The following is a 15,075-nucleotide window of genomic DNA, read 5'->3' on the forward strand; positions in this document are numbered from 1 at the left end:
AGGGATGCTCCAACAGGAGATTCTGTACTGCTGTCTTCTTCTTTTCTCTCCACTGGAAAGGAAACATGTCCGTCGGTCAGCTGAAGATGCATTCGGCCATTTTGAACCTGCATCTTTCTGGAATTTCTGCTAAAAACTTTTTGCCTGATTTCTGCTTTTCCATCATTTCTTGCAACATAAAAGGAAGTGATGCGAGCCAATGAGAAGCTCTTTCAGAGACTTTAGCGTGACCTACATTCAGCTCTTTAGGAACTCGTCTCAGTTTATTCTGAATGAAGTTGTGTAATACGTGACACACAGCATCTTCTCACTTTAACCTGCTGTGGAAGAGTTTACTGGTGAATTTCTGGCACTGGGATGGTAAAATGGTTATGGTATAGAAACTATGTGACCTTTTTAAGAAAAGATTCATAGCTTTGGTAAAAGCCATCTATTGTTTTTTATGTTTACCGCAAGTATTGGAGGGAAGGAAGACTCAAATGATCCAAGAGACTATTGGGCAGCTTAGCAGGAAGCTCTGCCTTCATTTACATGAAAATACTGATGAAGCTTCCCACTCCATTGTGTCTCCATTTGCAATCAGACGAAAGCTACTTGAGCCTTTTGGATTGAATTACACAGCTAATAAACATGAACATAGACATCCTGCTGTACAAATGCTGAAGCTTATTTTGTATTCCTAGTTTTGTTGCATATGATGACAAATTTCACAGGTTAAACTATTTCATGCAGCACAGCATCAACTCTCTGCTGCTTTCTCTGTCAGGAAACTTTCCTTGTGTCGTTTTGTTTACATGATATTTAGTTTTTCGCACACAGCTAGCACATCTATCTGTTCTCACTGATGTGTGACTGAATGAATGACAATGGAACGGCATGGTGGCATTAACTGCACTTACTTACAGTAGATGTTTAAATTTATTGTCTATTTGTTTTTTAAAAAATAAATAAATAAAAATAACATGGCTAAAAAACCTGTTTACGAAGATGTTTTTAATTTAGATTTTCACTGCGCAGTTCTGGCACCACAACCTGCTTCTCACATTAATTAGAAGTGGTTTTAACACAATGTTTTGTCAAGTTTGTTCATTTAATTTCCTTGGTTATATCCGTCTCCATGAAGCTCACACAGTCCCAGACTTTGTGCATCCCGTGGGGTTAGGTTTAGCCTTACTAGGAACACTCTGGATGGTAACTATCCATGTTTATACAAATTGGCTTGATATTGATGAATGCAGTCATACATGAGAAACAAGTTACACTCTCTTCAGTCACATTCCTCTCACTTGTCTTTGTCAGTCCATCTCTTTGTCACACACAAACCCTCTTTGTTTTGCAGATGAATATTTGTATCAGCCGAAGTGGGAGGCTCGGGCTCTGCTTTACAGGCCGTCTCAAATGTCACTAGATGTGTTGTAATTACTTTAATCAGGCTTTGTGTCACATTTGACATTTTCTGATTCTGTTTTTGCAGCCAAATATCAGAACTGGATGATATAGAGTTTTCATTCAGCTTCAAGCTGTATCTCGGGTCCATGTTGAAGGAAATCTCTCAGTTGTTAAAGGAAACATTAATCTTGCATGTCTTTCCTTGCTGAGATATTCCTGCTCTTTTAGTGTGTAGAAATCAGTCTGGCTGAATCTGATGCAACCTGATTAGATCAGAACTAAGCTCTGATATTCAGCATCCTGTGTCCGCATGTTATACTCCTCTAAAGGGAACTGCACATGTTTGCGGTCGTATTTATTCTTTATGATTTTTCTTCTCTCTTTTCTTGTCATGTTCAAACCCTAACTGCACTGATTGAACAGCTATTGATCATGAAGAGAGGAGTTTAGAAATTATTCCATGTTCTCATAAATTATTTTAAAAATGAAAACATAAATCTTCTTAAATTTAAGCGCTAACTAAAAGTTCCTCTTTAAATCCCAAAAGGTCCAATCTCCATTGATGGGTTTATTAGCACACACAACTCATGCTAACTCATAAAAGTCGTGAATTTTGGAGACCAAGTCAATACTTAGCAAACTTTCCAGATGATCTCAATGAGGCTTAAACACAAACAACCCTGCAGTTCTTCCTCAGATCAGGTTTGGAAGTTGCTTTAATGGGAAACTTGGACCAAATGGTTGGAGAGCATCAGTGCTTAGCGACTGGTAGCTTAATGGAGGGAAACAACAGATGCAAAGTTAAGTAAACAACACCTACTCTTTGGATATCACACAGTCATGCCACAGTTGGCTTCCGAAGCCCTTCCTATGGCAGGTCGGGGTCTGATGTTTAGGTATCATGTGTGCAATCTTCAGGAACGTTTAAAACTCGCCTCAGTGGTTTTTGCATCCTGAGTACATCCTTTGAAAACTGCAGTTTCGTTTGGAGTCATTGGAATCAAATCATTTTATTCTGCCTGATCAGTGTTTATACTTAGGAGAGATTCTTTTTCCCCATTTTTAAGTTTGCAGCAACAAATGATGCTTTCAGAAAAGATCGGATCAGTTTATTTCTTTATAAATAGAAATCACTGGTCTTTTCTCCTCAGGGTCTAACTACGCCATGTCTAACGGGGGCGGCGCTGCCAGTAGCACCACCCATCTGCTGGACTTTCTAGAAGAGCCCATCCCTGGAGTTGGGACCTACGATGACTTCCACACCATCGACTGGGTCAGGGAGAAGTGTAAAGATCGAGAGAGGCACCGAAAGGTGAGAACGCCAGGAGCAAGATGGACGAATGAACCGTTTTAAAACGTAAAGATCTCACAGAAAATCTAAAATAAAGGTTGTCTGACATTTTAAGAGGATTGTATGAAGAGATCCACAAGTGTCCTGTTCACAAAGCTTCAGTAATAGTTAGGGCTGTGACGATATGCTTTAATCCCAATTCGATTAGATTCCGATTTTTTGGGGGACCGATTCAATTTAAATTGCAATTCTCACAATTCTTTCACATTGCTGATTTTTGTAGATTTAAAAAAAAAAAAAAAATGTACAAAACTTTTTTGCTGGTAATTTTTCTTGAATTCAGTTAGCCATTGCAGTAGCCAAACAATCATCCTGCTGCTATAATACCCAAGAAGACAAGTAAAAAAATATTTTTTTTTACTTGTCTTATTTATTTGGAAAAGAAAAAAAAAAAAATTATTATTTTTTTTTTTTTTTTTAACAAAAAATGAATTTTAAAATTGTTAAGCAAAAAATACCGATATTTGATTTTGCCACCCCTAGTGGTAGTTTAGTCATAGATGGGTCTTTTTTGATAGACCACACAGAAACAAGACATGGATATAGACGAACGCGTCAAACAGAGCAAAAACTTTCCATGTAGGATAATCCCAGGGAAAAAAAAGAATTAATTTGTCTTCGATCATTTTTATTATAAACAAAATAAAACATTACTTTTTATGAAAATCAATACTAAATACATCACATCTCAGCGTGAACAGAGCTGACAGATCATGTTCAACTACTACAGTGTTTCTGCCACTTCATTTCAACACTTCCATCCAGATGCTGCCATTTTTCCCCCATGTTTTCCAGACACTCAGTAGCTCTGCACTCCTGGAGCTGATCGTCCTGATGATTTGAATGTCATTTAAATACTTTGTTTTTATGAACTGGTCTTACTAGTTGAACAGGAAATGGCCACAATCAGCAGTTTTATTGAAGCAGCAGATCCTGCCAAACGAAGAGTGGATTACTAAATTATTTTAGGAAGTGAAAAACCTTTGACCTCCTTGCATTTCTGCCAGTGTAAGGTCATCCATTGATGCATGAAATTTGCCAACCAATTGTTTTACTTCCATGTATTTACAGATTAATAGCAAGAAAAAGGAGTCTGCATGGGAGTTCACCAAGAGCCTGTATGATGCTTGGTCCGGTTGGCTGGTCGTGACACTCACTGGCTTGGCGTCAGGTAACACACACACACACACACACACACACACAGACAAACACACACACAGCGCTTATCTCCTCTGCTGGTGACTCTCACATGCTCTGCCTTGGGCAGCTTTTGCTCTCATTTACCCACTTCTCACCAGCACAGCGTTTGTCCTTCACAGCCCCACCAGACGGTTTCCAGTTCTGTCTTTTAATACAAGAGAGAAAATGAACCTCTGTCATGATCTGTTTAATCATTTTGCCACAGAAAAGCTTATTTAAAAGTATTTTCCCCTCCTTTTTTCTGCTCTTTTGTTGGATAACTTCTCTCACATCCAGGCTTTAGAAAGGAAAATATTCCCACTGAGCGGATCTGTGTTAAAAAGGTCTGCCAGTGGGAGCTTGTAATGGATAGATGGTCTTCTGATCTTAAGGATGAAATGAAGGACTTGAGCTGGTGATCACTATCTTCTTCCCCTGTCAGGTGCTTTGGCTGGCCTGATCGACATCGCTGCTGACTGGATGAATGACCTGAAGGAGGGCGTGTGTTTGAGCGCCATGTGGTTCAACCATGAGCAGTGCTGCTGGACATCCAATGAGACCACCTTCGCTGAGAGGGACAAGTGTCCCCAGTGGAAGAGCTGGGCGGAGCTAATACTGGGCCAGGCTGAGGTAGACTCCATACAGGCACTTCAAATGAGACCTGCTTCATTTCTTGTCATGTCAAAGGACCTAAAAATGCTTCATTTCTCCTGTATTTCCGATCTGTGTGCCTCAAAAGTTAGTTGTAAAACAAACTAGTAACTATTTAAATCCCGACCTTGCAAATCCCTTTTCAGATTTGTGACTAACTTTTCTTTCTTTGTTCCCTTTCTCTCCTCAGGGTCCTGGCTCTTACATCATGAACTACTTCATGTACATCTACTGGGCTCTGTCCTTTGCCTTCCTGGCTGTCTGTCTGGTCAAGGTGTTTGCTCCGTACGCCTGCGGCTCAGGGATCCCTGAGGTGAGGAGGATGTTTGCTTTTTTAAAAGCATGGTTTGATCTCTCTTCCAGCTCCAGTTGGTAGTTGTAGGATCTCTCTTTTTTTTTCCTCTGGATCTCCTAAAAATATAGACCTGCTTTTGATCTTCACAGCTACTTTGTATCTGGGACGTTTCTTTTTGTGTCTCCGTGTGTGAAGGAACTTGGTTTCTCCTGACTGTTCTCTGACTTTCTACCTCTTATTGATTCTTTTTGTGGTAGTTATAAACTCAGAGCAGCACAGAAAATAAAAAGTATAAATCTCTGCAGCTGCACCTTAACTCTCCATGAAACAATGCCTTTTTAATAGGATTTGTGCACTTTCTGTCATCATCCTTGCTTTGGCTTTCCATGTCTTAAAGTGCCGTAAAATTGTTAATATAGGGAAAACTGAAAGGTCTTACTGCTCTCCAAGTCTCTTGTTGCTATGGCGACAGAAAAGCTGCAAAAGAAAGCCTTTAGTGTGTGACTTTGAGCAGGTTTACTGCAGCATAAAATAAAAATAAAAATCCTGACCTGGAGAAAAAAAAATGCTCAGTTTGCCTTGAAGTTATTTTAAAAAAGCAACATTAAAACATGATTGAAGACTAGTTCATCATAAACTTTATTGCTCCCCTTCTCTTGCCTCAGATTAAGACCATCCTGAGTGGGTTTATAATCCGGGGCTACTTGGGCAAGTGGACACTAATGATCAAGACCATCACTCTGGTTCTGGCTGTAGCGTCTGGTCTCAGCCTGGGGAAAGAGGGGCCCCTGGTCCATGTGGCCTGCTGCTGCGGGAACATCTTCTCCTACCTCTTCCCCAAATACAGCAAGAACGAGGCAAAGAAACGAGAGGTGAAGGAGCCATTGTACCTCATCTGTTTGTGACAGGAGAACATCTGGTTGAGGTTTTTGTTTGCTTTTGCAGGTTCTCTCCGCTGCATCAGCTGCTGGGGTATCCGTCGCTTTTGGAGCACCAATTGGAGGAGTTCTCTTCAGCTTGGAGGAGGTAAACTAACACACCATAAATCACAACTAAATGCTACACTGGGAAATGCTTGAGCAAACCATGTTTTTCCTCCAGGTGAGCTACTACTTCCCTCTTAAGACTTTGTGGCGCTCCTTCTTTGCTGCCCTGGTGGCGGCCTTCGTCCTGCGCTCCATTAACCCCTTCGGTAACAGCCGCCTGGTGCTGTTCTACGTGGAATACCACACGCCGTGGTACCTCTTTGAGCTCATCCCTTTCATCCTCCTGGGGGTGTTTGGAGGGCTCTGGGGCGCCTTCTTCATCCGAGCCAACATCGCCTGGTGCAGACGGCGCAAGTCAACGCGCTTTGGTAAGCACCCCCGTGACTCTTGATGTCAGCTGGTACCTCAGGCTTATCGCAGTCTGATGGTGTCCCTTCCTTCAGGCAAGTATCCAGTGTTGGAGGTGATCCTGGTCGCCGCCATTACAGCAGTGGTCGCGTTCCCAAATCCATACACACGCCAGAACACAAGCGAGCTGATAAAAGAGCTGTTCACCGACTGCGGCCCACTGGAGTCGTCTCAGCTCTGCCAGTACCGCAGCCAGATGAACGGCAGCAAAGCCTTCACCGACAACCCCAACCGCCCAGCGGGGCCCGGCGTCTATTCCGCCATGTGGCAGCTCTGCCTGGCGCTCATCTTTAAAATCATCATGACTATTTTCACATTTGGACTGAAGGTGACTACTGGAGGTTTTCTATCAGGGTGTTTCACTCTGCGTGTCTTCGTCAGCCCTTATTTCAGTCGCCATGTCTGCTCTGCAGGTACCGTCGGGCTTGTTCATCCCCAGCATGGCCATCGGGGCCATCGCAGGGCGAATTGTCGGCATCGCTGTGGAGCAGCTCGCCTACTATCACCATGACTGGTTCTTGTTCAAAGAGTGGTGCGAGGTGGGAGCTGACTGCATCACTCCAGGGCTCTACGCCATGGTGGGGGCCGCAGCCTGTCTGGGTGAGTTAACAAATATTACAGTGATGGAGGCCGAAGAGAAACCCTAGGTTGTGTTTAAAGCTTCATTACTTATCAAGCATTCATTAACTCCGATCTATTTAGTGGTGTGTCTATTTTTATTCTTACTACTTTCTCTGTAGGTGGCGTGACTCGTATGACCGTCTCCCTGGTTGTGATTGTGTTTGAACTGACGGGCGGGTTGGAATACATTGTCCCCCTCATGGCCGCCGTCATGACCAGCAAATGGGTGGGAGACGCATTTGGCCGAGAAGGAATCTACGAGGCGCACATCCGACTGAACGGATACCCCTTCCTGGATGCCAAGGAGGAATTCACACACACCACCCTGGCCAGAGAGGTGATGAGACCTCGACGCAGCGACCCGCCGCTGGCGGTGCTGACGCAGGACGACCTGACGGTGGAGGAACTGCAGGGCATCATCAATGAAACCAGTTATAATGGTTTCCCAGTAATAGTATCCAAGGAGTCGCAGAGGCTGGTGGGCTTCGCTCTGCGCAGGGACATCACTATTGCTATAGGTAAGATAACCGTCACCTCATGCATTTGTGAAATAAGAATCATTCTTAGGCGTCTTTTAGTACAGTCTCTAGAAAAACATGAAAAGAAATCCTTAAAATGCCATTGAAAACTATAAATTGGTTGGTTCCCTAAATGTACATCAGAAATTTTGGGCATTGAGTCATTTTGGTACTAGTGATCCACTAATTAAAGGTCATGCTCCATGCCGTGCTTCATGTCAATAAAGGCAGCATATTTACGTTTTTCAGACAAAGACTGCTAAAACAAGAAACCTAACGCAGGAAAACGCACCTGAAGATACAGATTCTTAGCCAGGAAGGGTGCAAGGTAACACCAGATAGCCAGGAAGTGCAGATGCAGCTCCTCAACAGTTTGATTCACTCTGTAGAAATTCAGAAAAACCAACTACTTGGAGGACAAACCAGGATCTGGGCATCAAATGGCTCCTTCAGCAAGAAATGACCACATTCTGATCTGCATGTGCAGGGAAAGCCACCAAGTGGCGTCCAAGGAGCTTCAGCAGCACTGCCAAACCAAACTAGTGTCAGTGTGGTTTGGACAGCTGGGAATTAAAAGAAAGTTCTGTGGTCAGATGAGTCCGCTTTCCAGCTTTATCCTCCTCATAATGTGAGGGCATGCAGAAAGCAAGGCGAGGAATTATCTCCGGCATGTAAAGTATCCACTTAAAAGCATGGTGGAGGCAGCATCGTGGTTTGAGGATTCTTGAGTGTCGCCGGTGTTCAGGGATGGATTGTCGCTGGGGTTGGTCATCTCACTGTCTGTGATGTCATGTTGAACTATATTAAGTGTTCGTGAAACCTACACGCTCCTTTCTGTATGTGCACTTTTCCATCAAGGCCGGAACAAGACAGTACCCCTTGCCAGGCATCCAGGGCCAGTCGAATGTGGCTGCCGGAGCTCAGTATCAACTCAATTACAAACTTCATTCCAGCAACCTCCTGCGGCTAAAAGTGAAGCCTATGCAAAAGTGACAAAAGCTGCAGTTCCCCCCTCATCCACTAGGGGCTGGCTCCAAAACAGAGCAAATCTTCACAGCAGAAATAAACATGTTTGTTTATTCTGGTACAAAATTCCATTTTTACGTTTAACAGGTCAGGTTTACCTTCATGACAACTGTGGAGGGAGTGAATTTTTTCCAACTCCTACATTTAGAAGTAATTTAATCTCGAAGTTCGGCATATTTAGGGGTGTGTCCTTTTGATTGACAGGTCCCCGATCTCCCGCTTCAAGTAAGAACGTAGAACAACCGCGGTTTTTAGCCGCTTAACAGCATGATTTAGCTTTAGCCTGTTTACCTCTGTTAGCTGGTTACTTGTTATCTTCGGGTTTGTTCGGTAAGCTCTTAGCTACAGGCAGCTCGGAGTTCACTCGATGTCAATCATCCACTGCCATGCTCACCACCCCCCTCTCAGCTCCACCTCTTTGCCCATATTTGTATTTTCCGGGAGAGAGGACACACATAATGCTGCCCAGATGGCGTTGGTAGGAACCGCCCACCAAGATTCAATTCAGCTCGTCGCAGAGGCTCCATCCATCTTTTTATTTACAGTCTATGCTTGATTCCTAATGAAAACCTGTGGGGGATTATCAAAACATCTATTTCAAAGCAAATCAAAGAATTAAAAGCAGTAATTGAAGCAGTAATTAGTTTTTCTTGCAAAAAATAAACAAAAAATATATAATTAGCATTTGTTTGTGTCCCACCTTTAGAAATACAGAACAGATTTTTACACAAATATTTCCTAATAATATTTGAGATTGTGTAAAGTTTTAAGGCAAAAACGTTTTACCACCACTGTACGTTGTTATGAACATGACTTGAGGCAAAGCAGCAAACTCTTTTCATTATGTCTCAACAGAAAACGCCCGTCGGAAGCAAGAGGGCATCATGTTGAACTCCAGGGTGTACTTTACCCAGCATGCACCCACCTTGCCAGCTGACAGCCCTCGCCCCCTCAAGCTGCGCTCCATTCTGGACATGAGCCCCTTCACCGTCACCGACCACACCCCAATGGAGATCGTGGTGGACATATTCAGAAAACTGGGACTGCGCCAGTGCCTGGTCACTCACAATGGGTAAGTAGGAAAGCAATGCCTGCGTGTGTCAGGAGGAAGGATGTGGTGGGTGAACTGGGGGGTGAAACCCTCTCACATCCTTGTCTCTAATGTTGGGAAATGTTGCACACACCACATGTACACACTGATGTTGCATGGACTCTCAGAACCTGCAATGTGCATGAGCTGGTCTAATTGCTGTGCTGCACTTTATCCCTCTACTGAGCAATAACGGCCATCTTCACCAGCCGCTGACAGAAGCTAACCCACAGATGCAAAACAGGTGCCACACTGGGAGAATATAGTCAATAAAACTGGTTGTGTGCAATGAAGGGGAGAAAAAGGTTTTTACTTTGATTTTCTGGCTGTTTTTTGCATTTAATGGAGTTTCTAACTAGTTCTGGTTTTGTAGAGGGCTGTGTGCTGCTGTGAAGATTGTACAATAAAAGCAAAAAGCTCTGCCATCATTTTACAGATTAGCTTACTGTTTGCTGTGATGACCACGGGACGGGAACTGAACAGCAGTGTTTTGATTTTTATTTATTTTCTTTTGATTTTTATAAATAAAGCTGATTTTATTCTCTGTTTTTCATGTTGTCAACAAATTCCAAGAAAAGACCAAAACCAGCATTGTGTTTATCTTTTAACACAGAAAACATGTCGCACAGGTGTTTAATTTTAAAAGGAAGCTGAGCAGTCAGGAAGTGGGGTCATTTTTAGGGGTGTAAATCACAAGTTCGATCACGATATAAAGTATCGATTCAATATTTGCTGTCGTCACCAATCATGCCAGGATTTTAATAATATTCCAGAGCCAGCGATCAATATACGATGATAATACACTCTGATTGAACACATTCACACCAAAGCAGCTTAAAGACAGAGTATGTAAGATTTGAAGGCGATTCTTTCCACCACCAGGTGGCAAACACCAGGTCGTGAGCAAAACCACAAAGCTGCTACCTCCACAAACCACCACAGGTTGGCAGTAATGAGCAAAACTCCCCCCTCACCCCTCCTCCTTACCAGCTCCAATGAGGGCAGGAATCGCTTGTGAGCTGTAGCTCAGAGCCGCTCTGCAATAAATGGGCTTATACTCCCCCTACTGGTGGAAAAAAAGTACTTTTTTTTTTTTTTTTTTACTGGTCAGAAAACATTCAAGAAGGGTCTTTGTCATTAATTAAATTTGTAATTTAATCAATATGTACAGACTGGAACCTACATGTTTAAAAAAAAACTAATTATGATTGTAGTTATTTTTTTTAGTTAATTTATTTTGAAAATATTGAAAATTTTACATACTCTACCTTTAAACATCTAAATATGATTTTATTCCTGAGCTCCATCACTCTGTATGCTCCACCATCTCTCTATATCGAGTTTTAAAATTTTTACATCATTTCAAAGAAAACTGAGAGGTTACATTTCTATTTGTAGACATTAAAGCAGGATATAATGTGATATAATTATTTATCTTAACATATTTTTAGAGCTTTGTTGACTTGATCAATTTTGGTTGTTTTACCATATTCTTCCTTAATAACATCTTGGAAAATATAACTATATTGCCCTTTTTAATCATTTTCTGTCAGAATGATGCCATTGGGTCGTTGATGATTTAATCAGTATATATATAGATGAATATTTTTAACATGTTATGACCCTGTTTATGAGAATAGCTCCCTCTGGTGGCGACTTCTAAAACCACATTCTCAGACACCTATAATCTTTGAAGGAACATTTACTTTATCATCATTTATTGGCTAGCAGCAATGTCTACCGACCTATCTATCTACCTCTCTTGGTTTAGGTCTTCTCGTGGCATTTATTGATAATTAGAAGAATAGAGAATATTTCCACACTAATTATCAGTTTGTCCCATTATGCACTGTAACACATCAAACTAATTTAAAGCATCAACTTTTACTGAGTTTTATCATTTTCTGTTGATTTAACTGTAAAACTTTTTTATCTGTTCATATTGTATGTCACACAATTGTTGTTGTTTTTTTTAATGTTTTTTGCTGCTGCTGTTTGTTCAGTTTGTTTTTGTTGTTGTTGTTGTTGTTGTTCTGGGAAGTCCACTGAGTAACAGGTGTGTGTTTCAGGATTGTGTTGGGCATCATCACAAAGAAGAATATATTAGAGCATCTGGAGGAGCTCAAGCAGCACACGGAGGCCCCGGTGATTAGCCCCACCCCTTTCACACATGTGACCTCTTCCCCCACTTTCGTACCTGTCTCTTAGGCTCCGCCTTTTAGCAGGGATGCATGAAATGTAGTGTGAACAGCTGTTGACAGTTCCCAACCTGACGTTAAGACTCTTCTCTCCTTTCTAACTTTACACATTCTGTTGTTGGTGGGTTGGCTTGTCGTGATGTCATACATAAACACGTAGATAGATGTTCTCGGAGCTCCATCTTCATCGCTTGTCGCTGTTGGTGTTTTGGAGTCATTGTGTGTGAAAGCTATCTGGAGCTGAGTGGGTCCTGTAATGTCGGACCTCAGCGGGAACTGTCACCCTCATTACTTTGGAGCCCCTTTCAGGCACGTACAAAGACCATGCTGGCATTTTAATAACCTTATTTCATGCTTAAGTTAAAGTGTAGGTCTTTCAATGTGTAAATACCACAACAGCTCACAAAATGAACATGTTTTTGGTTTTCAAAGAGAAGAAATTATTTTTATATACCTGTTCATGACGGGAAAAAACCTTCAGAAAGTGAGCAGATTCTGTCTGGTGATGCAACAAGAAGACATCATGCAAAATATCAGAAATATCATAGGAGAATAAAGTGTCTTGTGACACCAGCTGCTATTTAACTGCTTTATTACAAGCTATATAATGTCCTCTCAATGAATTATTACTGATAAAACTGAATCCAGTAATCAGGATTGACGACCCGGTAATGATCTGAGGTGAGGAAATAGTTATTTAACTCTGGAGAATAATGGAGCCTCAAAAATATGCCTGAGAATCTACAAGTGATGTAGCCGAGGAGAGCATTGCAATATGGAGAATATGCAAAAAGATTATTTACTGAACTGCAATATTTTAAGTAATGTGCAGCAAACTGCTGTTCATTGTATCACTGCTCCACATTGAGAAATAATACACGACCGTTGTTCCCTTTTCTGCATTAAACAAAGCATCAAGACTCAGATGGCACAGAATAAAACTCTATTATTAGTTTATTAATATTAACACGTAGAAGGAAAATGTGTCTCTGCAGCATAGCTGTGAGTTTAACGCAGATGAAGCCGGTGTTGGTGAAGCCTCCGTGTCTGAAATGGGCTCAGTAGATTTCCAGAGTGCAGCTTTGCACCTCATCCCATTAAGCTGCACACAGACTTACTGTAGATGTGCTGTCAACTGCTTGATGCTAGCACCCTAACAACACGTTCATCCAGCTACTTCTTCACACATTGTCACATGTTTGTGCTCAAAGAGATTCACACTGTGAGATTTTATTTCAGGTGTGTGGTTTTCATCTGGCTGGATGTTGTATTTTTTATCATTTTGATGCAAATGTTTTGTACATTGTCGTAATATTTTGCCCCTCCATTTTTCTCACATTAATAAATGAGAAATCCTTTTATTTATTTATTTTTTTTTTTACTTTTCATTAATTCATACAGCACTTTTCCTGCCAGAATCAGCCTATAAGCCACATGAAAACTTAACATAGATCAAAATGTTCTGCTGGTGTGAAAACCTTTGAGCCAAACTGCAAGTGTCTGAACCTTCAGATGTGTAACTCGGCATGTGAGCAGCCATGTAGCCATGACGACTCATCTTCCACTTACAAGTAGTTAGTCATTTCATAATGACATTTTTTTAAATATATTTTTTATGTCTTCATTAATGGTTGCTTTATCCTCTTTTTTTTTTTTTTTAAACCTCCCCCTCTCAACCCCACCGTTTTGCTCTGGGTCTCCACAGATCGACGACATCTGATCCGTCACCTAAGCAACCACTTGGCGAGTAGTTAGCCATCTTGGGAAAACAGACCACTTTCTTTTAAATCTGTGTATTTATTTCCATTTTAAGAGAGGGGCATCATAGAAGGGAGAGAGACAATCTGAAGCAATGTGATTGATTCCCATGTTTGTAGTCGTAGTACGCATGGTGGAGTGTCACTGTGTTGCGTGGTGCTAGTGCTGCTGTAGTTTAGCTAGTTTAGTGTGTGGTGACAACATGAGACCTTGGTAACAGAGTTTCCACTGAGCCGGCAGCATCCAGCCAGTAAACACAGTGGTGCTCAGTTTAGGTTTTTTTTGCCTCATTTCAATGAAACTTTTTCGATTATAATAGTTAGTGCTCCGTCTTTAAATCAATATCATTTTTATTAATATAATCAATGTCAGATCATTTTATTTAAACCACTTAACAAGCCTGTTAAACACTCAAGGATGTTACCAGATGAGTGAGAAATCACTCATTTATCACAGATCGACAGATATTTACAGAATTCATTTTACTAAGATGTGCAAGTGTGCAATAAGTTAAGTATTTAGATCAGGGGGGGTTAAAACCCATTTTAGTTCAGGGGTCACATCTAGCAGTTTATCCAGACCTGTAAAAAAAATAGAATAATATTATGTAAATCAGCACAACTCTCAATTATTCCATTTTTTTAGTACATTATAAAGATGTTTAGATTAGAAATTTTCCCTAAGTTTATCATTTTACACATTTTATAAGACACTAATTAGTGTGAATTTACTAAACCACAAAACATTAAAGCAAAGGTACCTGATACTGAAAAATACAGTAGTTTATATTCTGATAAAAGTATCTTTTGTAGAGCTAAAAATTTTTCCGAATGTACGAACCCGTACATTTCCACATCTGCAAACAAAATCTTTTAAGAAGGATATAAAATATATGGAACGTTTAAACCCCACCTTGGAAATGTTTTAAATGTAAGCATGAAAAATGTAACTTTATGTGCCAGTTTGGACCCTCTGGCGGCTGGTTTTGGGTCCCCGGGCCCTATGTTTGACACCCCTGATTTAGATGTTTTATATGTGTTTTATGCAACATCTCAGAACAATACAGAATAATCTGCTGAAATCACACTTGCAGTCAGCTTTTATTTTAGGTCTAAACTTGGATATTTATCTTTACATCCTCTGATCTGACTTTCTGGCTCTTGACTGGAACAGAAGCTGGATGCTGCTGGTGTTACTGGGAACGCTGCGTACACTCTGATCTGTGTCAGGTTTTAAAAGTGTTTCGTGTCTCCTGCTGCTTCAGCTCTAATTCTCCCCCCTGGTCCCATCCAGCCGCCCGCCCACCCACAGGTCATCCCAGCTCTTCTCACTCAGATCTGGGTTCAGATGTTTGTTTCAGCTCATTACAGGTGTGCTTTATTCCCCTCGTCCAATGAACAGCACACCTGTTTGGACCCAGCTCTGCTCTACATCAGCTCCCCCTCCCCCACCAGCTCACAGCTAGTTTGTCCTCAGATGCTTCTCCACACCTGACCTCAGTCTACATTCACGGCTAAATTCAAGAGCACATTGTGATCATTTCTAATGTGGAAGTAGATAGAAGTCCTTACGTCCAGCTGGTGCTCCTGAATCTGCAGGTTTCCT

General features: G+C 41.4%; 1 protein-coding gene across 5 annotated transcripts in view; it reads left to right on the top strand.

Moving 5' to 3' along the window:
- The window catches only part of clcn3 (chloride channel 3), a 40,479-nt gene that overhangs the window by 22,422 nt on the left and 2,982 nt on the right, over positions 1 to 15,075 (top strand). For 3 of the 5 annotated variants that reach the window (XM_079257695.1, XM_079257698.1, XM_079257696.1), the window contains 12 exons: positions 2,541 to 2,701; positions 3,812 to 3,911; positions 4,362 to 4,549; positions 4,761 to 4,883; positions 5,531 to 5,737; positions 5,811 to 5,891; positions 5,967 to 6,219; positions 6,295 to 6,587; positions 6,673 to 6,859; positions 7,000 to 7,398; positions 9,280 to 9,496; positions 11,584 to 11,659. In XM_079257695.1, the coding sequence (XP_079113821.1) occupies positions 2,541 to 2,701; positions 3,812 to 3,911; positions 4,362 to 4,549; positions 4,761 to 4,883; positions 5,531 to 5,737; positions 5,811 to 5,891; positions 5,967 to 6,219; positions 6,295 to 6,587; positions 6,673 to 6,859; positions 7,000 to 7,398; positions 9,280 to 9,496; positions 11,584 to 11,659 (2,285 nt within the window). The remainder of the gene's footprint in view (positions 1 to 2,540; positions 2,702 to 3,811; positions 3,912 to 4,361; positions 4,550 to 4,760; positions 4,884 to 5,530; positions 5,738 to 5,810; positions 5,892 to 5,966; positions 6,220 to 6,294; positions 6,588 to 6,672; positions 6,860 to 6,999; positions 7,399 to 9,279; positions 9,497 to 11,583; positions 11,660 to 15,075) is intronic. The other 2 variants (XM_079257697.1, XM_079257699.1) reach the window with 1 other exon arrangement.

This window comes from Telmatherina bonti (genome assembly GCF_933228915.1).
Source record: "Telmatherina bonti genome assembly, chromosome: 18".
NCBI lineage: Eukaryota > Metazoa > Chordata > Actinopteri > Atheriniformes > Telmatherinidae > Telmatherina > Telmatherina bonti.